Source organism: Colletotrichum fioriniae (genome assembly GCF_027942845.1).
Source record: "Colletotrichum fioriniae strain IMI 355084 chromosome Unknown scaffold_14, whole genome shotgun sequence".
In the NCBI taxonomy this organism is placed as follows: Eukaryota; Fungi; Ascomycota; class Sordariomycetes; order Glomerellales; family Glomerellaceae; genus Colletotrichum; species Colletotrichum fioriniae.
The window spans coordinates 592,728-615,916 of NW_027076850.1; the positions used below are offsets into that span (position 1 = coordinate 592,728).

The 23,189-nt window shown below is 54.0% G+C and overlaps 5 protein-coding genes across 5 annotated transcripts; 4 read left to right on the forward strand and 1 right to left on the reverse strand.

Annotated features, from left to right (window-relative positions):
* Positions 1-2,940: 2,940 nt before the first annotated feature.
* RIM9 (regulator of ime2) lies at positions 2,941-5,245 on the forward strand (the record flags this gene model as incomplete). The annotated part of the gene is made up of 3 exons (XM_053194692.1): positions 2,941-3,130; positions 3,198-4,662; positions 4,720-5,245. 3 exons carry the CDS (start codon positions 2,941-2,943, stop codon positions 5,243-5,245), a joined length of 2,181 nt encoding a protein of 726 aa, XP_053047861.1.
* Positions 5,246-8,949: 3,704 nt separating this feature from the next.
* N0V96_010336 (uncharacterized protein) lies at positions 8,950-10,740 on the forward strand (the record flags this gene model as incomplete). The annotated part of the gene is made up of 1 exon (XM_053194693.1): positions 8,950-10,740. The coding sequence occupies one exon, from the start codon at positions 8,950-8,952 to the stop codon at positions 10,738-10,740; it is 1,791 nt and encodes a 596-aa protein (XP_053047862.1).
* A 633-nt stretch (positions 10,741-11,373) lies between these two features.
* Positions 11,374-14,383, forward strand: SEC21 (coatomer subunit gamma; the record flags this gene model as incomplete). The annotated part of the gene is made up of 5 exons (XM_053194694.2): positions 11,374-11,449; positions 11,543-11,853; positions 11,913-13,227; positions 13,279-14,097; positions 14,151-14,383. The coding sequence occupies 5 exons, from the start codon at positions 11,374-11,376 to the stop codon at positions 14,381-14,383; spliced, it is 2,754 nt and encodes a 917-aa protein (XP_053047863.1).
* Positions 14,384-15,700: 1,317 nt separating this feature from the next.
* On the forward strand, positions 15,701-17,125 carry EPT1 (Phosphotransferase; the record flags this gene model as incomplete). The annotated part of the gene is made up of 3 exons (XM_053194695.2): positions 15,701-16,008; positions 16,102-16,244; positions 16,323-17,125. 3 exons carry the CDS (start codon positions 15,701-15,703, stop codon positions 17,123-17,125), a joined length of 1,254 nt encoding a protein of 417 aa, XP_053047864.1.
* A 2,415-nt stretch (positions 17,126-19,540) lies between these two features.
* YAP3 (AP-1-like transcription factor) lies at positions 19,541-20,726 on the reverse strand (the record flags this gene model as incomplete). The annotated part of the gene is made up of 3 exons (XM_053194696.2): positions 19,541-20,054; positions 20,142-20,485; positions 20,604-20,726. The coding sequence occupies 3 exons, from the start codon at positions 20,724-20,726 to the stop codon at positions 19,541-19,543; spliced, it is 981 nt and encodes a 326-aa protein (XP_053047865.2).
* Positions 20,727-23,189: the final 2,463 nt, after the last annotated feature.

Sequence of the window (23,189 nt, forward strand, 5' to 3'; positions counted from 1 at the left end):
AGACTTTGAGGTTCCGTACAATCATGAGAAATGCAGCGCTCACAGAGTGATTGGGACTTTGAAAGTACAACTGGCTAGCTATTTCGAATTATCAAAACAAGCGATTGGTGGAGTTGTTCCAACTGGGATTTTTGAGCGGCGGGGAATTGCAGAGGACGAGAAGGATGAGGGCTTGCCGGCACGGTGCATCCATCGCTATCCCACTCCTCATCCTGCTAAGCTTTGTTGAATTCCAGGGGGCCATAGACTCGCGAATGCTGGATCTCGACCTGCTTGATCGGGGCAAGGTTGTGCAGGACACTGTCAGGCTAGAGAGGAGTCCTGAGCTTCCAGATGTCCAGGGTCCAGAAAAGTAGCACTCAGTAATACTCCTTACTCCGTAACGTAACTGTGTCGCGGCTTGCCAGATATCAATCAAAGGTTTCCCATGAAAAGCTCACGCGGCTTTGAATGCCGAGATGATAAGTAGGGCCCGCCGGATAAGCACGCGATTGCGTGCAGTCGATTGCAGATAGGCTGGACTAGAATCGACCGGGACCTGACTAGACGGGGATGAATTGAGTTTTTTTCTTCCCACTCTCTGTCTTTGTCGGGGTGATATCGGTCGTAATTTGGGAAATTAGAGATGACATGGTCGTCACTCGACTGTTTTTTTGTTTTTTTTTGTCCCCCGTTGGTCAGAGGTTCGGGTCGGGTCCTGTGGTGCTACTATCCATAAGCTGATGATAGCGGACTCGGTCCGGCTTCCTGGGGTCAAACTAGTAGATGGGAACCTTAGCCGTAGTTGTTTGTGCCTGGCTTGGGGACAAAGGATCTAATGGCTTTTTTTTTTTTTTTTTCTTTCCTGTATTCGTCCCGTCTGTATCGTATACCGGATGCTATTAAGGTGTACTTGTGTTTCCATGGATGGCTTGTCAGCTACATAAAAGAATGTGTGGTAAGGTCCCTTACTCGTAGACGAAGCGTACTCACATCATTCGTGAGAGGCTCCTATTGGCCGAAGCTACCTCAGAAGACAGAATAACGGCATTCTGTGTTGAAGCCTGATGGCATTCAATGTCTCTGGCCAAAATGGAGGCCGGACCAGACTTCCGCGAAAACAAGGGCATTGTCCTGTCGAGCTCGGAGAAGCTGACCTTTTGGGAAAGCCACGCAGTCGGTGCAGCATGTCTTGGGAGAAGGGAGATGGAATGGTGTGGCTGCCGGGGGGGCAGTTGGAGTCGTTGGACACGCGTTGAGGAACAAAGAATACCTTCGGTCTCGCGCTAAGGATGGTACATTGCTCAGGTACCTGCCATTTGGATTTTTGAAGTGCGGCGTGCCTGCTCGTGCCTGCCTGCCCCCCCAATCGATATTGGGGGGCAACCTGCGCTGCATCTCGGCGGCGGGGGAAGAATATTGGTTCGAACCAATGAGTTAGGTAAGGTAGCTAGCACAACACCCGCTGCAGAGAGCCCACTTGGGGGCATCTGGGTTCCAGGCTCTCGTGGCAGACGTTGTGAGTGTCTGACTGTCTGACTGCATAGAGATGCAGGCCCGTCTCCGTTTCTCGCGCACTCCAATCTCGTCGCCCTCGACCCGACCCTGTCGTGCGGCTTGCGGCGTGCCTGCCTCTCGACTCTCTGCCAATCTGCGTTGCTTGGTGCCTGCAAGCCGTTTGCCAGGTGAGGTGGGCTGTGCACTTTTACCTGTACTTGCACGCTGGACTTCCAGGTTGTATTTGGTAGGTACGTATCTCATCCGTCCCTCCAGGGAAGGCACAATGAGTCCAGACTCTACACTACCCTGGGGGCGTGCAAATAAGGTACAACAAAACAGCATCACAGGCGACGGACGCATTTCGCCCTCAAGGCGCAATCGATACAAGCACCACAAGACGTGCTGTCTGCAAAACAAGAAGTCATGGTCAATCATCAGCCTCGCAAAGCAGGCCATGCAAATGAAGCTGGCTTGCAGTTCTAAATCGAGGTAATTGGATAAATAGGCATGTCGACTGCAGCTTGGCCAACGCCCCAGCCACATCCAGCTACGCAACCTGCCCAACGCCTCCCGCTATTACACTGGAATCCTGCACCAAAACTGGGCTATCTATCTTGGGAACCTCACTCTTCCAGAACCAGTGGCGCTTGTGGTACCTAGTGGTGGTGGTAAACGTCTTTCTTTCCTGCCTCCCATCTCCTTCGGTCTCGCCACACCCCCCTTCTGCCAGACTTGACTACACCCCCCTGTTCCCGAATCCCCTTGGCTCCCCTGCCGTGTGGCCCAAAACTGCCCACTCCTGCTGCACCCACGGTCAAGACCCCACTTTTCCATCTTCGCTCCCTCCACACAAGTCGCCCACTCTCCCACTCACCCGCCCACATCGTCTTCCTCCCCAGATCGTGCGTACCTTTGTCTCTTTCTCCCTCTTCCCTTCTCCAGGTCGAACAGGAGGCACTCGATCCTATTCACTTCGCACAACCTCAACCCAATTCCCCCTGGATGCAGCCCTGCATTTAGGACACGGCAAAACCTCCACGACTCACTCCGACCTCGTCCGAATCGATTTGATTTAAACTCGTCGACCGAAATCCCGTCTCCTTGCGATATTGTTTCAGCGTCAATACCAGCAGCACCCGTTAGGATACCGACTGAGCAAATTTGGGGACAATCGAGCAAGAGGATTGGCAGGAAAGAAAGAGACAGGAATCTATTGCTATACGGTCTCATCGGCACTTCATTACTCTCATTCATGTCACTATTTTCGACTACGACTTTTGCCAACCAGTAGACGATGCCGCGCAACGACTTCTTCTTACATTAGCCGACCCCGAACAACTTCTTGACGACGACACCCGAATCTTTCGGGCGCAACCCACCCTTCAAATCGCCGCGTCTTGACGACGCCGGCTCACCGTACCACTCTTTGGAAGCAGGTTTCTTCGACGACAAACCGCCATCATGTTGCGACCGGCAACCCCCATGTCGGTGCTGCTCTTTGCGGCCTTCGCCTTGCTTCTGCTGTCTACCCTATCGACCCCGATTATTAAGGCTATTCCGCTGGGTAGTTTCAAGGGAGCCAACTTTGGAGTCTTTGGCGTCTGTAAGGCAGACGGCACTTGCGAAGGCCCTGAGATTGGTTATGACACGAGTAAGTAATTCGACGTGGTGCACTGCTGACCACCGAAATGGGGGACACTGGCTGACACTCTCTACAGCACGAGTTTTTGGAGCCGCGGACAGCAAGGGGGCCTTTGACCTCCCAGACTCTGCCCGGAACACTTTGTCGGCCATCTTGATCGTACATCCCGTCGCTGCCCTTGCGACTCTCATCATGTTCATCATGGCTGCCGTCGCTCACCTTCACTCGCCCTCTCATTCTGCGAGATACCTTCTCGCCTTATTCATCTTCTCCTTCATCGACTTCCTCATCTGCCTATTGGCTTTCCTCGTTGATGTTCTCCTCTTCGTCCCTCACATGGCATGGGGCTCATACATCGTCCTTGCTGCCACCATTCTTGTCGGAATGAGCGGTTTGGTCTCTTGTGCTATGCGCCGCATGTTGGTCAGCAGAAAGGCCAGGAAGAAGAGAATCGCAGAGAACGCTGAGATGAGCGGAGAGAATTACTACAACCGCGAAGCTCAGGTAAAGACTGCTGCGTCGGTCGCCTCCCAGCCTACTGTTCCCGTTGTCAGCGGAGGAAACGGCATTGATAAGATGCCAACCTTTGCCTCATTCGAATCTCAGAAGAACAATGACCAGGTCAGCGACGAACGCATCCCTCTCACAGCAAGAAGCCCCGTCAATGGCTCTCAAGGTGTCATGACTTCTAGCGATGCTCCTCCTTCACGATCTGGATCTGTCCCACCGATCCAGAGAGATCCTTACGGAAACCCGCTGCCGCCTCAAGATGGGTTTGGCCCAAGAAGAGGCCCCTCCCAGGAGCGCATGAGAGGCAGGGGCGGTATGCCTCCCGGAGGATTTAGAGGACGCGGTGGTGGCTACGGTGGCAGAGGCGGATATGGTGGCTACGGCCCTCCGCCTCCAGGAAGAGGTGGCTATGGAGGTCCTCCCGGACGAGGAGGTTATGGTGGCCCCCCACCTGGTGGTCGCGGCGGATATGGCCCGCCACCCCCTCGCGGCGGCTTTGGACCAAACGGCATGAGAGGAGGCCGACCCCCTCCGCCAGGCTATCAGCCCGGTCCCGGTGGTCCCGGTGGTCCAGGTGGTCCTGGTGGTCCTGGTCCTTACGACCGTCGTCCAAGCCCAGCCAACGGCTACGGTGGTCCTCCTCCCGGTGGCCCCTACGGACGTCGTTCCATGGACATGGCCCCGGGATACACCAGTGCGAACAACCTCACAAACCCTTCCCTCCCATCTATCCCTCAACAAGAGCAGGGCTATGAAGCCTACAACCCTCAACGCCAGAGCTTGCCGAGAGCCGAATCACCCCCGCCTCTCCCTGGCCACGACGGACAGTCAATGGTTGGCCAAGCGGTTGAGATGGACGCCGCTACAGGAAGCCCCGCTCACCCACCTCCGGGTTTCGGTCAGTTCCGTGACAGTGACGCTGACATTGCCGGCATGGTCGGGCTTCAGCAGCAGCAAAATGGCGGAAACAGGTCTCACCCTCAGAGGCATGACACGTACATGAGCGAGGCAAGCAGGTACAGCCAAGACGAGTAAGTCCTTTGAATCATGGAAACAGAACAGAGCTTTGCTAATTCGGGAAACTTTAGTGCCTATGTTCCGCCTCGCCAGGCTTGGAACCAGAACCAGGCCTCGTCACGTACGGCGTCTCCGCTGCAACAGCAACGCTCTGCTGAGATGCTCAACCGAAGCTCGCCTGCGCCCGCAGCCAGCGATTATTACGAAGATGTCGATCCGCGCTTCGCGGACGCGCCAGCACCGGCACCGGCTCAAAGAGCAGGTCCCCCGCCTGGCCTTCAGGTACCTCTACCCGCGCCCAATATGTATGATGACGCTCATGCGGATGCCGGTGCACGTAGTCCTGGCGCCGAGTCTGATCTGTCCAACTTCACCTCAATATCCCAGAGAGGGGTAAACCCGAGGTGGAATCCTGCGCCGCCAATGCCAGGATATGGTCAGCCGATGCCACCCCGACGACCCGTCCAACAGCGAAGGCAAGACATGCTCTTGAACAACAACCCCGACTTTGAGCTTCCGGGCAGTCGCCTCGGCCCCCCATCCCGAGCAGGAGGCGCCGGCATGATACCCGGCAGTGCGTATCCGCAAGGCCTCTAATTACAAATTCCTTCCCTTTTCACTCGACCGTAATTGGTTCTTTCTCGTCAGTCGAGTCAACTCGCCAAGTATATACACCAATTGTGGGATGCCTGGCATTTCATTTCTCAACCTTCCTTGAACAACATGAGTCGCAATTTTCGAGTCTCAGCACAGGCTCATGATGTTTTTACAGTCATGTCCTTCAGCCGATACCCCAAGCAACATTCAGTTCTCGTCCGCCCAGTACATACATCGGACTCGTGGATTTCTTCAAAACGGGCATTTTCTTCTTTCAAATGCTTCATTGCATCGAAGCACTGTGAATGAAAATGAGTTTCGACTCCAGCATTCACCAAACCTTTTCCTGAGTCGTTTACTACAAACACACGGACCTTTTGGCCTTTCTTCTCCTTTAGATGATTCAGAGTTGTATCCCATGGCTCCACCGACATCGTTGCCTACTAGGGCAGCTAACTCTTGGATCATGTCTGATTTCTCAAGCTCAACGATCCTGGAACAAAGCATGCGGGATATGATAGAATACTGTTGAAGCATGTGTAGGCTATCTGGTCGCGATTGATTACGACCTTTCTTTGATGAGCGGTTTCCATGGCGGCGTGTGTGGATATGATTAAAAACAAATGGTTTCAGGATCGTCGGCTTGGCTCGTTGAGCCCGCCCTTCAACTATCTTGCATGTGATGAGGAAGCCATGGATTGAGGAAAGCTGGGTCTCGCCGCGGTTGGTGCCTGACCCGCGTCGTTTGCTGAGAGTGCGTGTGAGACCTTAGCATCATCATAGTGAAGGGTGGTGGCAGAGAGAATACGAGAGATTACACTACGTCTTTGCACTATGCCACATACAGTGACCTATACTTGCATGTGCTCTCGTCAACTTTTGCGGCTATCCTGTCCACTGATGAGAATTGTAGTTACAAAGATGCGCTATTGTAGTTGGAGGCTCTCGGACTTGAGCTCACAACCGGCCTAGTCATCCGGAACGTCTTGGGCGAGCTGACATTCAGCTCCTCTACTCACCTGGCAAAGTCTTGGCAGTTCTTTGCAGATCAAGGCAACGAGCGACATACGGGCCGACTCAGTTAGTGTCTAGCCCGGACCAACAATGGAGACTTGTCATGCGGGCTAACAGCGGATAAGGCTGCTAGGTGTCCCCTCGAGATCTGCAACATCAGGCCATCTTACGGGCGAAGGCGGCCGCGATAGAGTTTAGGCTGAGGGGGATGGGAGGTGAAGACGTAATAAGCGCCTCCGAGATCGAAGATGTTCTAGGCTGAAACAGCCTTCCAGCTTGGATGGATGTCTACGGTCCGACATTGTTCTGAGCCCCTTCTTCCTTCTTTGGTTAAGCGATACGGTACGACAGAAGGGGAGGGCGCGGAGAGACGGGGAGGCGGGGGGCGGACGAACGCCTCCTTTCTATCTACCCTTCGGACACTTGGCTGGATGGCTTCGATTCTGCTTGCTTAGGTTTAGTCTCGTGACGCAGGAAGCGAGGTGTGGGCAAGTCCAAACCTGGAGATGGGTTGCCCCGGATATCAAGGTACAGCCTAAAGTGACCTATCACCTGTCAGGAGGTAAGGCGGAAAGCCCTAAACCAGTGACACGAGACCTCTGGGGAAGAGGAAGCAAGCCACCAACAACCTTATTTCTCGACTCCTGGGCCGGACATGGAAGCCGTTCCGTGAGATTGGCCGGTAGAGCAAGGCAGCTAAGGGAAACAATAGCCAAATGCAGCCAACTTCGACCTGAGAGGCCCTTCTGGTTCTGCGTTTCGAGGTCTCCCGTCTTTTGACAGTTCGCTCGCCTGGCGTGGGTATCCCGTGGCGTACTTTTCGAGGTGATTGGCTGATGGCCGTTCATACTCGAGAGAGAAGGGAGGCTTTCCTCTATTCTGCTCGACAGGGGAATGGTGAGAGACAACCCTGCTTGTTCATTGGGCCGGGGAACGAAGGGAAGATGCGGTGGAGGGAATAGGGGGCGCTCGGGGATTGTGTAACCCGACTTGCCTGCGCCTAAGAACCTTTGATCGTTGTGGATATGTGGCTGTTGCATATGCGGACCTTTTGTGTGTTTCGTTGGAGCATTGAACTCTCGTAGGGCGTCAGCGGTTTTGGCCGTTGGCGATGGCGGATGGAGAAGGTGGATTTTGATATGCTGAGTTCTCCAGTGAGGAAGTCGGGAGCGCGTATGTGCTGCTGGGTGAAGAGTCACAGACTGCGAGCCATCAGGGAAGGGGGGTCGAGGGTACCTAGGTCAATACGCTACAAAGGTTCATTAGATATAAGACTCGAGGACCTCGCTTACCTTGGATTGTAGACTAATCAAAGCTGACCTTGAATCAGATAACTTTTCGTCCCAACCGCTCTTTCGTCGGAACATTCCCATTCACTCTGATCTTTGATCCGTCTTTATCCTGTGTTCCGAGATCCGACGACAAGATGTATGCCACTGGAATTGTGCGTTCTCCCAAGCACCTCATCGACAGAATGAACCTCGAGAAGCATAATCATTACATTGTCTGCTTTGCCACGATCCCATGCGATAGCCCCGAGCATCCATCCAACAGAACAACGACCACCGAAGGGGAATTATGTCGATACCACTTGTGGGTGTTTGACTCTCCGCCGGTCGTTCTTCCTGTCCTCGAGGATAATCTTGTCGTTCCGAATGGTTCTAGCAACTTCAAAATCAGACTGAGTGGCTTCGGGAAAGGGGTCTCGACAGAATTGTTACAGAGGATGACAGATATGCTACGAGTTCGCATACAGGCTTCTTACTAGGCAGTGGCATGCTGTTATCCTCGAGGTATTCCGCATCGGCGTTGGCGCTTAGGACTTTGACTTTCCTACCGGGCTGCCGCGTAACCTTGCTGGCAATGTCTTCTTGGGTGCCGAGCCTTCTAGGTTGCTCTGCTGCAGGAAAGCACCGAGAAGAGCAAGGCTGAGATGCAGGGGCTGATCTGGAGATTTTTACTCAACTCCTGCCTCGTTTCCCGTTCGCCATCTGTCTTATCTGGCCATCTGCGCATGTTTTTTTTGCTTAATCTTAAGGTAGAAGGAAGAAACGCCGCCTTGGGTTGGGCTGCCTCGACGAGGCTCCTGCCTTCCTACTTCACCTTCAACTCACCTGCAAGGCTGCCTGCACCTTCCACCCACCTCACGCCTCGTTCTTTCCCTGTTGGAAAAACCACTACAAGCGCGCCAGCGCGCCTTCCATCCGACCTTCAGACCGCGACCTCACCTTCCGTCCGCACATTTCTATCCTGCCCTGCAAAGCGTCAGCCCCTCAGTCTCTCCCTACGACTCCATCCACTCCTGTTCCTTTCGTCCTCCCTCCATCTATTTTCCAAACCGCCCATCATCCCTCCTCAACCTGCAATTTTCGTCAACAATCGCTTCGTGACAGCTTCACCTCCCATCTCGACTTCCAAACGAGATGACCTGAAGCTTTTACATCCAAAGCAGTTGGCACCATTCTTTTCTTGATTCCTTCCTCAGTCTCATCATCAGTCGTTCCTTCATCCGCCACGGCAACAGCAACAGCAGCAGCACAGCACTCCTTTGGATGCTCCCCGTCTGAGAAATACTCCCCAAACTGGATCAACAGAAAGGAAAATTCGTCTTTGGCCAACGCTTATCCATATCAGGGTTTCCGAATTTTGTTGGATGCTTCCAAGTATTGCGAATGCCTCCGAATCTCAACATGGATCATCTATCTTCTTCCTCGCCGGCGGCGGCGGGCACTACGACCTATACCCAGCAATCTGTCAGCACCTTCCAGCAGGATGTTCCTAGACAAACCTACACGACTGCCGGTACCATCTACAACCCCAGTTCCGCCCAGCAGCTCCAGCCTCCTGTTCGTCGCGGCCGCACTCTCAAGTGGCCTGCTCAGGGAGCCGCTGCTTCTGAGCTGTCTCTCTTTCCCAAGTCAGTTCTTGCTGGCTTGCCTCTCAAGTCCCAGAATCTCGTCACTACACCCACCAGTCCTCGCCCACCCCAGATTCCCAAGTACTCGCCTCTTCAGCAGAACTACGACCGCGCCGTCAGCCCTCTCACCGACCACAGCCTTGAGTCTCCGAATGAGTTGGACGTCCGAAGCATTTCGTCTTCGTCTCTCTTGCCGTCTTACAGCATGGATAGCAACCAAGCCTCACCGATTGCTGCTGCCATGCCCACATCTGTCGTGAAGAAGCATGTCGATGCCAACTCGACCGACGAGGAAGACGATGAGAGCTCTGGAGAGAACCCTCTTCGAGGCCTGACTGTCAAATCTCTCCACAACTTGGCATCGTACCCCAACCCGAACCAGAAGAGAGCTCAGAGGGCCCTTCTTCGTGCTCGGCCGGGTGCCACGCCGGCTCCATCTGCTGGCAACATCAGCCGCACAGCCACTCCGTCTTACGGAGCCCAGACCTTTGAGGGTTTCGATGTGGGAATTGACGGCTCACATTCTCCTGCTCTATTCCATTCTGCCAAGACGGACCCGAACGACATTCTCAAGATGAAAGCCGGTAGATCAATCCATGACCCTGACAACTCCTGGCGCAGCAACTGCACAGGCCCGCCCCCCGGTCTCTTCCCAGCAGCCACTATCCAGAGAGACCCCCCGCAGGCAGCGTACAAGTCTACTCTTGCAACTGGCCCAGGCGCTCCTCGTCCCTTGACTGCAGGCCCTCCTGGCCACCGACAGTATCGGACACCAACGTTCGAAAACATGATCAAGGCCCTCAACAATGGCCCCAAAGAGATGCCGATCGACGGACGCATGTTCGGTCAAACAACTCTGGGTCTACAAAAGCACATGACACTCGAGACAATGAGATTCCCAGGCACAGAGACACCCGTCCATCTTAAAAGCCCGCTCGATTCCCTTCTCTGCGGCTCTACACCCGACACAGACGACTGCTACCAGGACGTCGTCGACGAGGCGCGGAAAGTGTCTGATCAACAAATGGAGAAGGTTCTGGAGTTTATCAAGCTTGGACAGAACATGAACGAAGCCACGAGCCGTGCTCAGGCTGCATCCGCCATGCCCATAGTTTCTGGTGATGACTGGCAAGCCGACTATCCCAAGACCGCTCGGCCTCCCTGGACGGAGGGCACATGGAGCATTACGGATGATGCGCTGCAGAAACGCAACGAGAGAATCAGCCAGCTATTTCACGCAGGCACGGACTCGCTTGGCAAGTCAATGATGGCTATTATCCAGGAAAAGGAATTCCGCGACTTCAAGCGCCAAGTTGGTGTCATTGGTGACCGACGATCCAAGGCTAAGGCTGAGAAGATCGAGTACCCGCCCATCAAGGTTGCTCAGCTGAACAACATGTCGGTCTCGGAGGCGACAGAACCCTTCCTCACTATGGCCTATTCTGCCCTGGTAAACCACCGGGAGGGAGTTCACGATCACCCTCAATTCCATCAGTGGGAAGACCCAGAGCCACATATGGTTGACACATCTGCTCAGGGTCTCCGATCAGTGTTTAGACGGTGATGAGTAGATTGCGTGGAGGTTTTCGTCAGTCATCTTCTGCTTCGTTAGCACCGTCGCTTGGATGGGGACCTGGTTTGGGCCCCTTTGTGTGGATTACCTGGGGAAAGATCTTGGGATTGGGACAATATTTAACAGAGCAGCAGTCCCCCCAAAACATAGCTTAGAGGGGACACGAAGCAAGCTGTTCAGGGGGCGTTTGATTGAATTCTGGCGTTTACACAGGACAACAAAGGCGGTCATTAGTCTTTTCCACTTTATTACTCTCAGATAGGCAATCAAAAGGTCTAGGTATCATCAAGTTGCTCCCACTTGCCAAGGTGATGAATTTGAATGTTTTGGAACATTGAAATTAGGTGAAGCCTGGAGATCATGACTTGGCCTTGTCAACGAATCATGTGTAGTTCTACTGTATAATTACCTAGAAAGGTAGGGAGAGGTGTTCCAACTGCCTGGGTACCCTTGAAGCCAGATAAGATAGACGCGACGTGAAAGTGAAGTGTGGCTCCATGTCACGTGCGAGGACCCCACACCCATGTTCGCAACGCTACCCACCAGTCGTCAGGAGCAGCCAACTGTCCCATTCGAAGTCACCGACGCCGACCCCAAGCAGTCCGCCAAAAACCGCCGCCCAACATGAGCTACGGCAAGAAAGACGAAGATGCGGACTTGGGCCTGGTGAAGGTGGATAGGACCCAGGTTTTCCAAGAAGGTGAGTTTTGACGGAATTGCACTCGATCCTGTGCATCCCTTTGGAACCCCTTCGAGCATTGGGCGAGCAAGCTGGCTAAACTGGAGTGAACAGCACGACTATTCAACAGCTCCCCAATCCAGCCGCGAAGATGCCGAATCCTCCTTACCAAGATTGCCCTTCTGCTCTACACGGGCGAGAAGTTCCCAACGAACGAAGCGACGACCCTCTTCTTCGGTATCTCGAAGCTGTTCCAGAATAAAGATGCCAGCTTGCGACAGATGGTCCACCTTGTCATCAAGGAGCTGGCTCACTCGGCCGAGGATATTATCATGGTCACCAGCACCATCATGAAGGATACAGGAGGCAGCACCGACGCCATTTTCCGACCCAACGCCATCAGGGCCCTGTGCCGCATTATCGATGTACGCCGAAGCTGTGAGCTATATGGAAGGGAGAGGGCAGTCTGCTAACTAGCTTTCAGGCGACCACAGTCCAGTCCATTGAGCGTGTGATGAAGACGGCAATCGTCGACAAGAATCCCTCCGTATCTTCCGCAGCTCTCATTTCCTCCTACCATCTTCTTCCGATCGCCAAGGATGTCGTCCGCCGCTGGCAGAGCGAGACGCAGGAAGCTGCGGCCTCCACCAAGTCCTCCAGCGGCTTCTCCCTAGGCTTCTCCTCCTCGAGCGGCCAATTGCCCGCCAACAACTCCACCATGCCCCAGTACCACGCAATTGGTCTGCTATACTCGATGCGCATGCACGACCGCATGGCGCTCGTCAAGATGGTCCAGCAGTTCGGCGCCGCTGGTGCTGTCAAGAGCTCTGCGGCGATCGTCATGCTCGTCCGTCTGGCTGCCCAGCTGGCCGAGGAGGACCCGTCGCTCAGAAAGCCCATGATGCAGCTGCTGGATGGCTGGTTGCGCCACAAGAGCGAGATGGTCAACTTCGAGGCCGCCAAGGCCATCTGCGACATGCGAGATGTCACCGACGCCGAGGTCTCCCAGGCCGTCCATGTTCTCCAGCTTTTCCTCACCTCTCCCCGTGCCGTCACAAAGTTCGCCGCTCTTCGAATTCTCCACAACTTCGCCTCCTTCAAGCCCAACGCCGTCAACGTCTGCAACCCCGACATTGAGCTCCTGATCTCCAACAGCAACCGATCCATCGCCACCTTTGCCATTACCACTTTGCTTAAGACCGGTAACGAGGCTAGCGTTGATCGCTTGATGAAGCAGATCTCTGGTTTCATGTCTGAGATCACGGACGAGTTCAAGATTACCATCGTCGAGGCCATCCGCACGCTCTGCTTGAAGTTCCCCAGCAAGCAGGCTGGTATGCTTGCTTTCCTGAGTGGCATTCTCCGCGACGAGGGTGGTTACGAGTTCAAGCGCGCTGTTGTCGAGAGCATGTTCGATTTGATCAAGTTTGTGCCGGAATCCAAGGAGGATGCGCTTGCCCACCTCTGCGAGTTCATTGAGGACTGCGAGTTCACCAAGCTGGCGGTTAGAATCCTTCACCTTCTCGGTCTTGAAGGACCCAAGACCTCTCAGCCCACGAAGTACATCCGCTACATCTACAACAGAGTGGTTCTGGAGAACGCTATCGTGCGTGCCGCCGCTGTTACTGCTCTTGCCAAGTTCGGTGTCGGCCAGAAGGATCCCGAAGTCAAACGCAGTGTCGAGGTTCTCCTTACAAGATGTTTGGATGACGTGGACGATGAAGTCAGAGATCGTGCAGCGCTCAACCTCAGACTCATGCACCAGGAGGATGAAATCTCGGAGAAGTTTGTCAAGAATGGTACGTTTGATGCTGGTAATTGCGTAAATCTCCTTACTGACCCCTTTGCAGACAGCATGTTCTCTCTGCCGTACTTTGAGCACCAGCTCGTCATGTATGTCACATCAGAGGACAAGTCCGCCTTCGACAGCCCCTTCGACATCTCTCAGATCCCTGTCGTTACTCGCGAGCAGGCAGACGCGGAGGACCGGACAAAGAAGCTCACGGCAACAGCCCCGTCTCTCAAGCCTCCCAAGGTTGGCCCTACAAAGGCCGCTGCAGGTGGTGCGGAGGCTGCTGCATCGGCAACTGCGGCTTCTCAGCGTTACGCCCAGGAGCTGATGCAAATCCCCGAGATGAAGGAGTTTGGCAGCGTGCTCAAGTCGTCGCCTGTCGTCGAGCTTACCGAGTCAGAGATGGAGTACGTCGTTACCGTCGTCAAGCACATTTTCAAGGAGCATATTGTGTTCCAGTACGAAGTCAAAAACACACTGGATGCGACCGTTCTTGAAAACGTCTCTATCGTGGCGACGCCTTCCGAAGAGGAGGAGCTCGAGGAGGTTTTCATCATCCAGGCTGACAAGCTTCCCACGAATGAGCCGGGTAAGCTATACGTGGCCTTCAAGAAGGTCAACGGTGAGGGCTCCATGCCCGTTAGCAGCATCTCCAACGTGCTCAAGTTCACGAGCAAGGAGATTGACCCCACGACAAATGAGCCAGAGGACACTGGCTACGACGATGAGTACGAGGTGGCCGAGTTTGACCTGTCAGGCAGCGACTATGTCATTCCGACATTCGCCAGCAACTTCAACCACATCTGGGAGCAGGTGGGCGCGGCCGGCGAGGAGGCCGAGGAGACTTTGCAGCTCAGCAGCATGAAGAGCATAGCAGGTGAGCACACAATGGGTGATACGGTCATGAATAGAGCTAACCATGAAACACAGAGGCAACGGAAGAACTGGCAAAGGTGTTGTCGCTGCAACCCTTGGAGGGTACGGATGTGCCCGTCAACCAAACGACACATACGCTCAAGTTGCTCGGAAAGACTGTTGGCGGTGGCAGGGTGGTGGCCAACATCCGGATGGCGTACTCGTCCAAGTCTGGTGTGACGACCAAGATCACGGTTCGCAGCGAGGAGGAGGGCGTAGCGTCGCTTGTTGTTGCATCGGTTGCTTAAGGAAGATAGTTGTTCGGAGTTCTGTGGGATCGATACATGGTCGGATATTCCAAGCAAAGACGCACGTACGGCGGCACAAAGATACGAGAACTTTGATTATAGCCCAAGGTACTGAACCGAGCAGCCGCCACCATAGTAGCTTTGGAGGTGTCAAGCAGGAGTTGGAGCGCATCAGCGTGCGCGCAAAAGGACTGGCGGCTTGCGTATACTAGAATGAAGACATGAAAAAGCATCACGAAGTACTGATAGATTCTTGGGTGAAGTGGGACGGAAGTGTATGTGTAAGGGGGCCCCCCAGACAGAGAGTCAATACTAATGCTGCAAGCCTACGGTACTACGTTGGATACCGGTAGTTGTACGGAGTAGATGGGTAAGGTATGGAGTAGATTTTACTACCAGCTCGACACCCAACCCTTGTCAGCATCCAGACGCTTGTCAAATGGGAATAGGTCGAGCCTCGCGGCGCATGTCAGTTGATCGACGTCAAGCGGAGCTGGTGTTGGTGCTGAACTTGAGCTTGACGACTGACACTTTGGGGAGGGCTTGACACGTGTGGCACGGGCCAGGATGGCTAATCCCAAAGAGGACTGGGTTGGAATTTGGTAAGTGCTAGAGCTCGGGGGCCGGGGACAGAAATGACGTTCGGTGACGGAGTTCTTTGCGTGTGCGCTGAAGCTGAGCTGTCCAAGGAAGGGTACCTTAGTGAAGAAAAAAATAGCTTGGCCCTTTCGGCGCGACACGACGGCCACGCGACCTTTCCGCTGTTACCACATGTCAAGTTCTCGGGCTTCTCAACCTGCTCCAACGCAACTTAAATCTTGACAGTCTTATTGAACAGATCTCGTCGCTTGTCTCGGGAGAACTCTGACCTTCACCTTGGCGAACGAAAGTCTTTACAAGTTCACTCGTCTCCACATGCTCTTTTGAAGCTTTCCCCCCTTCCGCCCTGCCCACCGCACAAACCTTGTCCACCACCCCGCCGAAACCGAGTTCTCGACCAACCCCGGTTTGAAGCCATCGTCACCGCTTGGGAACTGGACTGACGTACGGATACCTTTTCGGACCCATCTAGTGGTCCTACGGCGCTCTTGATTGTCTTCCCCGGGACCCGTGTGGAGTCCGATCCGCCAGACAACAGGACGAGGGAAAAAAAAATAAAGAGCTTCCTGACAACAAAAGGAACCGCACGACTGCAAACAGACCCCCACGGCTCTCTGCACAGCTTCTTGCAACTGTACCACACGTAGGGGCAAAAAACCTCAACTCCGTCGCTTAAAACTCTCTCTCGATAGTTACCGGAAGCAACACTCGTCAAAGATGGTCTACGTTCGCCAGGAACGCCTCCCGGCGCTGAAGGAGTACAAGTACTCTGCCGTCGATCACTCGCTGACGTCAAAGTACATTTTGAAGCCCTTCTACACGAATGTCGTGATCAAGATGTTCCCCATGAGCATGGCGCCGAACCTCATCACGCTGACGGGCTTCACCTTTGTCATTGCAAACGTCCTGACACTGCTCTGGTATAACCCGACGCTCGACCAGGACTGCCCAAGCTGGGTGTACTACTCGTGGGCTGTCGGCCTGTTCCTGTACCAGACTTTCGATGCCGTGGACGGATCGCAGGCGTGAGTAGCTCTTCTCCCTTAGTGTTCTATGCCCATATCTAGGATTTTCTCGAGAAGATAACGGGAAGCTAATGTGGATTTTTTGCGAAATAGTCGACGAACCCACCAGTCCGGACCGCTCGGCGAGCTCTTTGACCACGGCGTCGATGCGCTCAACACATCCCTCGAGGTTCTCGTCTTCGCCGCGTCGCAAAACATGGGCCAGGGCTGGATGACGGTCGCCGTTCTATTCTCTTGTACGTATTCTGTCTATATTGCTGCCCCGTGAAGCCCGGAAGCAAGAGGCTAACACAATTCTTTCTCGCCGCCCGCAGCCCTCCTCACCTTTTACGTTCAGACCTGGGACGAGTACCACACAAAGACCCTCACCCTCGGCATCGTCAACGGTCCCGTCGAGGGCGTCCTCATCCTCGTCGGCGTCTACGCCTTGACCGGCTACATGGGCGGCGCCTCCTTCTGGCAACAGTCCATGCTCCGCACCTTTGGCGTCTCCGAGAAGCTGGGCGTCCCCGCTGCCCTCTACGAGCTGTCCTTTACCCAGTGGTACATGGTCCAGGGCTCCTTCGTCCTCGTCCTCAACACCATCGAGTCGGCGCGAAACGTCATCCAGGCCCGCCGCGCACGCGGCGACCGCTCCCGCGGTGCGCTGCTGGGTCTCCTCCCCTTCTTCGGCATGTGGGTGCTCATCATCTCGTACCTGCTTCTCAACCCGGCCATCCTGCACGCCCATCTCGTGCCGTTTGTCATGTTCGCCGGCATCGTAAACGCCTACTCTGTCGGTCAGATGATCACGGCTCACCTCGTCAAGCTCGACTTCCCCTACTCTAACGTCCTCGGCCTGCCGCTCGCCTTTGGCGTCGGCGATGCGCTGGGTCCCGTCCTGCAGCGCAACTTTGGCTTCGGCTGGCCTAGCGCCCTCGGCGATGGTGTTTACCAGGTTGCCTTCATGTTTTCCATGCTCGGCATGGCTGTCGGTGTCTACGGCAGCTTCGTGGTGGATGTTATTGTCACCATTTGCGATTACCTCGACATCTGGTGCCTGACCATCAAGCACCCGTGGGTCGAGGGCAAGGAGAGCAACGGCAGCGCCCAGGTGTCCGGCAAGAAGTCGCAGTAAACCCCGGTTCACCGAGATTACAGTCTTTTCGCTAGCCTCGGTAGGACGTATCGCACGGTGTGATGCCAAGATGACCAGCTGACCAGACCAATACAAGCCTGCCACCCGATAGCCGGTAGCGAATTTGCAGCCGACGGGAGAGTTGGAGGTTAAGATTGAAAGATTAAAGATTCGTACGAGATCAGCAAAGGCTGCAGTCCCTTTCAGGTCGCGCTCGGATCTTTTCTCGACCTTTTTTTTACAGAAGAGTAGGACAAGAGACGTAAACCTTCATGGCCCCGGTGTTGTGCAAAGTTTTTATTTTTGCCTCTCTCTCTTCTTTCTTAATTTTTTGTTTGGAGTATCGGCACGAGATGCTTGATTCGGAACGTCCAAACGAATAACTATAATGATACTTTGACGAAACCGGGGATGGGCGGACGGGTAGGGGACGATATACGAATATGACAGGTGATCATGACAGGCGGAAGAGGGCCCCGTCGGTCGGTTTCTCTTTCCCTCTTTGCCGGGGATCGGACTGGTTCTTGGGATGGACGGATGGACGGGGGGGTTCAGGCTGGCAGGCAGGCAAGGAAAAAGTAACGATGTGACGGAAGTTTGTGTGGTTTTTGAACAATCTTATTAGCTTTTTTTGTTTCGTTTGCTTCCTCTTTTCGGGCGCAGCTCATCATGTTGTTGTTTTGCTCGGTTATTTGTATTTTTTTCTTCCCTCTCTTTAGCTTCTTCATCACCTAAGGTACCTTACCTTTGCGGCATCTTTTCCAAGAGGAGTTGAGATGGGTGAGTTTTCAAGTCTCTTGTGGGCGCGTCCCGTTTCTTTAACATTCGGCTACCAGTTCCCGATATGGAGACTTTGTTGTTATTGTTATTGTTGTTGTTGTTGGTTTTGGGTGGCGATCTCTCTTGTCTTCTCTACGCCGTAGCATAGCATCTTTGTAAGCAAACTTGGATGAAGAGGATACCAAACCATCCTAATATCTCAAGATACCTACACATTAAACCGACGGAAGAAGAAGATGACCCCTCTAACTAATCCTACCAAACCTCGTTGGTAAAGACTACAAGGTCAGGCATTGTGGTATCTCAGAGTCGAGACAAAGCAAGTTGAAGTGAAGCTTCGAGCCTCGGCTTACCTTACCTTACCTTACCTTGCCTTAGTTAGGTTCTTTGCATTTTCCCGACCCCCTCGGATCCTCGGCGACTTTACGAGTAAGATAAAAAAAAACCATCAAACCCACCTGTACCTATGTCAAAGTAAAGTGGCCAAGATCCAGGTACCCAAAGTAGGTCGTGAAAGGAAAGAAAGCAGCAAGGACCCGACAAAGGGAAACCCCCCGGAAATGCGACAGATTGGGGGTCGAGCGAGCGAACGGTATCAATGGAATCATCGATCGAGAAAGGATCGGATGGGGGGGTAATACATGGCAGTCAGATCCTATTGGCGGCATTTCAGTCAGGCAAGTACGGCGCAGCCAGGCGGCGGAACCCCGCGTGTTGCCGCCTCCCTCGCCGCTCGCCCCGAAAAGCCGACGAGACCGCCCCCCGGGCATGCGTTGATCAGTAACGGTCTCCATCACCGTAGTCACTATAGTGCTTTGTTCTGTGCAAGTCGAACGGAATGGGAACACGAGACAGATCAAGACAATGTCATGTTTCTTTCTCAACGATATCTCGATGAAGTATACTCGCATCCAAAGGAACCCCCATCACATCATCCCGACAAGAAAAAGGATCAAAAGTAAGATCCTCCCTAACCACCTCAGGCAAGCAGTCCAATCCGCCCTTCTTCCTTCGCTTGGAAATCGCCGTGGGAAAAGTAGACCAGAGTAGCCCCGAATAGCATGCAATTTGCCCCAGAGAGATAAAAAAAAAAACCACGAAAAGTTCCCGAGCATACCGACGAGGCAACATGTGCTGTCCAAGATAGATGGTGCGCGCTTCCTCTGGCGTTACCCGATGATGTCCAACATGCTCCAAAGCCCATAAAACCATGCCGGCGACGACATCTTTGTTGCCTATGTCGTGGTCGTCGCCGTACAGCGTCGTTTGTGAATTCCCCGTGTAAAAAAGACGCCATGTCGTCTAATAGGAATATTTTGCCACGTCATATACTTCATGCTATCGGTACTTGCCCGTCAAGTAGCGTCACAAAGAACGAATTGGCCATGATGCAAAAAACTGGTCGAGCCCTGATATCGTACGTCGTTTTAGCAGGCGTCCCGTTCCCCCTTCCGTTTGTTTGACTCCGTGTAACCAAATGGAACCAAAACGCCGAACCTTAGCCCCGATGCAAAGGCGGACCGCGGTGTTGTGTCCGTTGCCCTGCACCTTACGGCGGTGATGCACGTCGCTTACAAAGCGCACCCCTCGGGTCCCGCTGTTGGCTTTCTCTGCGGGCTGCCTAGACTCTTCACTCTAGAGCAGTTCATCACTCCCGCTCGCAACGCTGCCTTCGATGGCTTCGATGATGCAGCGCTCCGAAAACACGGGGCCTTGGCCGTCGCATCGTGCTTGATTCTTGAGTCTCTCGCTTACATCGCCCACGTCGACCAGACCTCTCTTGAATAACGGGTGGCTGATGATGAAGTCCCAAGTAGCGCCCGCCGCCAACAAGCGTTCTCCGTCGGATGAAATGGCGACTCGATGACTTGGCGTCTTGTTATTGTGCGGCGCTAGCAGGTCTGTGTAGAAGTCCTTTGGGTTGTAGTGCATGGGACCTGTTGTCCGGGGTTCTGGTGACGCAGAGCTGTGGTGGCCGTTCATCGACGAGGTCGCACGGAGAATCTCATTTTCGGTGCTGATCTTTTGCATCTCACGCTTGAGGCGCTCGTTCTCAGTCGACTTTTGTTGAGCCTCCGCCTCTAGGTTCGCAAGCTTGGCCTCCAGGTCCTTGACGTGTCTCTCCTTTCGTTCCCGGAATGCGCGTTGCCTGCGGGGTCCCTGTTAGTGATACTGAACAATATAAATTGCCATGCCGTCTCAGATGATGAACACAGAAAGTAGAAGAATAACGTACGCTGCGCGGTTTTGTGCTTTCCTCCTCGATTGCGCAGGCGTCATGTTCTCTTCATCGTCCGAATTGGACTGTCCCCGACGAGAATGATCGTCGAGGGGCTCCTGCTTGTGAACGAGAGCATCGGGCTGAGCCTTGATCTGCTGGACCGGGGGAGCGCTCATCCCATTGTGTTGTGTCCGTTGCTGTTGTACGGGCTGCTGTACGGGCAAGCCATGGTTCGGTGGTGTCGGAGGGCCAGGAGGACCGCGAAATGATGTATGCTGGGGATTGAACTGCTGGGCAGCAGCATAGTTATCAAAGTTGTTGAAGTGCTGCTGGTCGTTGGGATATTCGGCGTAGACATCCTGATCGGTCATGATTGTGTAAGTGCATGTCGCAGTACGCTAAGCAGCAATCCACCAGTGACCTGTGGGTATTGGGGGCTCGAGTCGGGAAAGGAATTCCCGTTTGGATTCGACTTACCGGTGGAGATGTTGTGTTGAAGTCGTCTGAACCTGCCGAGTTTGAATGGGATGGCGTTAGGGGCGGGATGCCCATGAACTGGTACGGCTGCGCTTGCGCGAAATACTGGTGAGAGAAGTCCATGGTCGCGATCCTACGTTCCACGTGTGTGTGTGTGTGTGTGTTGGACGACTTTGTTGTGAAGGTAATAGTTCTGGGAAAGAAATGGGAAAGCAGTAGAAGAGAAGTGGGAAGCGGATAGGCGTGTCCTGATGAGGGTCCAGGTCCAGGTCCCAGTTCAGGCGTAGAGGGGGAGGGGGTGAGGAGTAGGAAGAGGAGGGGGGCGGCGCAGATTGGAGCGAGGGTCGAGGTCTTTGGGGACTTGAAAGAAGTACTGTGTAGCCGTAAGCTGTAAGGATAGGCAGGTTGAGGTGCCGGGAGAAAAGCGCCAGTAGCGTCCACACCAGGCTAGCGCCCCGGGGGCAACAAGGCGAGATGGCACTGTTTAGAGGATGGGACGAGTTGGTGGATGGGGATGCCACTGGTGGCTCGGGGCGCAAAGAGGATACTGCGAGTAATCTGAAATTGTTGTTTGCAAGAGGCAGAGACGAGAGAGATCGAGAGAGAATGAGATAGAATGAGAATGAGGGTGAGGATGAGAGAGAGAGAGAGAGAGGGAGAAGGCGGGCGGAAGAGGATCGAAGGCGTAAGCAAAGCCTAGTTGCTAAAGGGTTCTCGTCCTATGGGTGTGTGTGTGTTGCTCGCCAAGACCCAGATTAGAGAGCGTGAGTGGTGGTGTGCAACGAGGAGGCAGAGTCTCTTATGGTTCGTATGTTCTTCCAGAGGCCCAGAAGACGTCGAGTAAGGTGCAAGAGAGCACAGGCCAGGATAGGCCAGGGCGAAAGGCGTGGAGACTGGAGTTGGTTCCAGACGCTAAGGCTCTGCAGGTTAGAGCAGGACTCTTTGATGATGGACAACGCAGGAGGAGCCGAGGGGACCGGGGTTGGCGAAGATGGGATGCTGTTGCTCCCCACGCACTTTTGGGCTACAGGCCGCAGACCGTGCCGTGCCTGGAGCAGCGAGACTCCAAGAGGGCGTTGGTGGACGTGTGGGACGTCAAGGAATAGGTACTGCAAGCTGCAGTGCGGGTTGCAGGGCCAGACAAGACCAGAGACAAGAACGGGACAGGGTCTGGTACGACAAACCGGTGGCGCAAGTTTCGAGGGCTTGTCTCAGTGCCGCTAGCGTGCAGTGGATGGGAGTTGGTTTTGGATCTTTTTGTGTGTGTGTGTGTGTGTGTGTGTGTGTGCTGGTGTGTGCTGGTGTGTGGTGCAAAGATGGTGGTTGTGGTTCTGGTAACCGTACAGAGTAGTGGTAGGTAAGGTATACAAACAGGCACGGGACGATAGACGTTGGGGTGTCTAGGGATGCCTCTTTTTAAAGAATTATTGGCACCCGAGGCATATGTGGTGACGATCAACAAGTGCGTTGACCTCAGGGACTCGAGATAGATAGGACGAGCAACGATGTCCGGATGAAAAACAATGGCAGTTTGCGTTCGCGCGTCTTTGCCAAGTGAACTGATCCCTCTTAGCTGTTAAGGTATCGCATTTGAGTCTGGATAGACCTTGTGTGGCCGGAGTGCTGGTGCTGGCTCAAAGTCCGCCGGGGCATGCGTACGAAGTACTCTCTGTGTATGATGGATGGATGGACGGAGACGCAGTAGGGCAGCCAGGGCAATCTTTTTGCGATTGGATTCTCGGGCTTCTCTTCTGATGTCATGAAGTTGGGAAACCCAGGTCGGGATGAGTCGAGGTGTAATATAACCAACCCTAAGGCAGGTTGGTCCCAGTCTTGAGAGCAGCCAGCATAAAGAGCCTACCTATCTCGCGAGGTCAAATCGAATCGAAAATTGGTGTACGAGGGAGAGGACCATCCAATAGGCTGGACTAGCGGATGATACTGAGCAACACCTCAGACTCTATTTGCCCATTCGTACAGAATCACCGTCCATGAGCACCTCAGGCTTTTTGGTGGCTGCACGTGGTCCGGGCAGTCCCCAGAAACCTTGGGTGACTCCTTGACGTCGTTCGTGACTCGTCTGAGTTGAGAGACTAAGGGTCTGGCTCCAGCCCTCCCTCTCAGTCTCGCTCCTCGACCAAGGAGAGAAACCTCTAGGGCACTGGCCAGGCTGGACCAGATGCTTTCTTGAAAAAAGCGAGTGGGAGGGAGGGGGGCGAGACTGCTCAGGGTATGTCAGGGTATGTCAGGGTATTCGGCCAAAAGCTAACTTGGAGTGACAGCGGGGATAAGGTTGCTGTCGATGAAGCAAACAAAGCCCGAATCCAAGTTTGTTGGCTGGAGCAGAGTATTGACAGATGGCCAATCCTTGAACAGAGTTGGCACTGGTTGGTGGAACTGGCCTGATCAGTCGGTCCAAGTCCAAGTCTAGTCTACTGTGTAATAGAGTGTTAGGGACGTTTTCCTTTCCAGCGTCAACACACTGACGCAGTACTCCGTATGGGCCAGTCATTTGCTGTTTACCTATGCAGTACATAGACTATCCCGTAGGGATGAATAGATGACACTTGGGATTGGATGGCGACG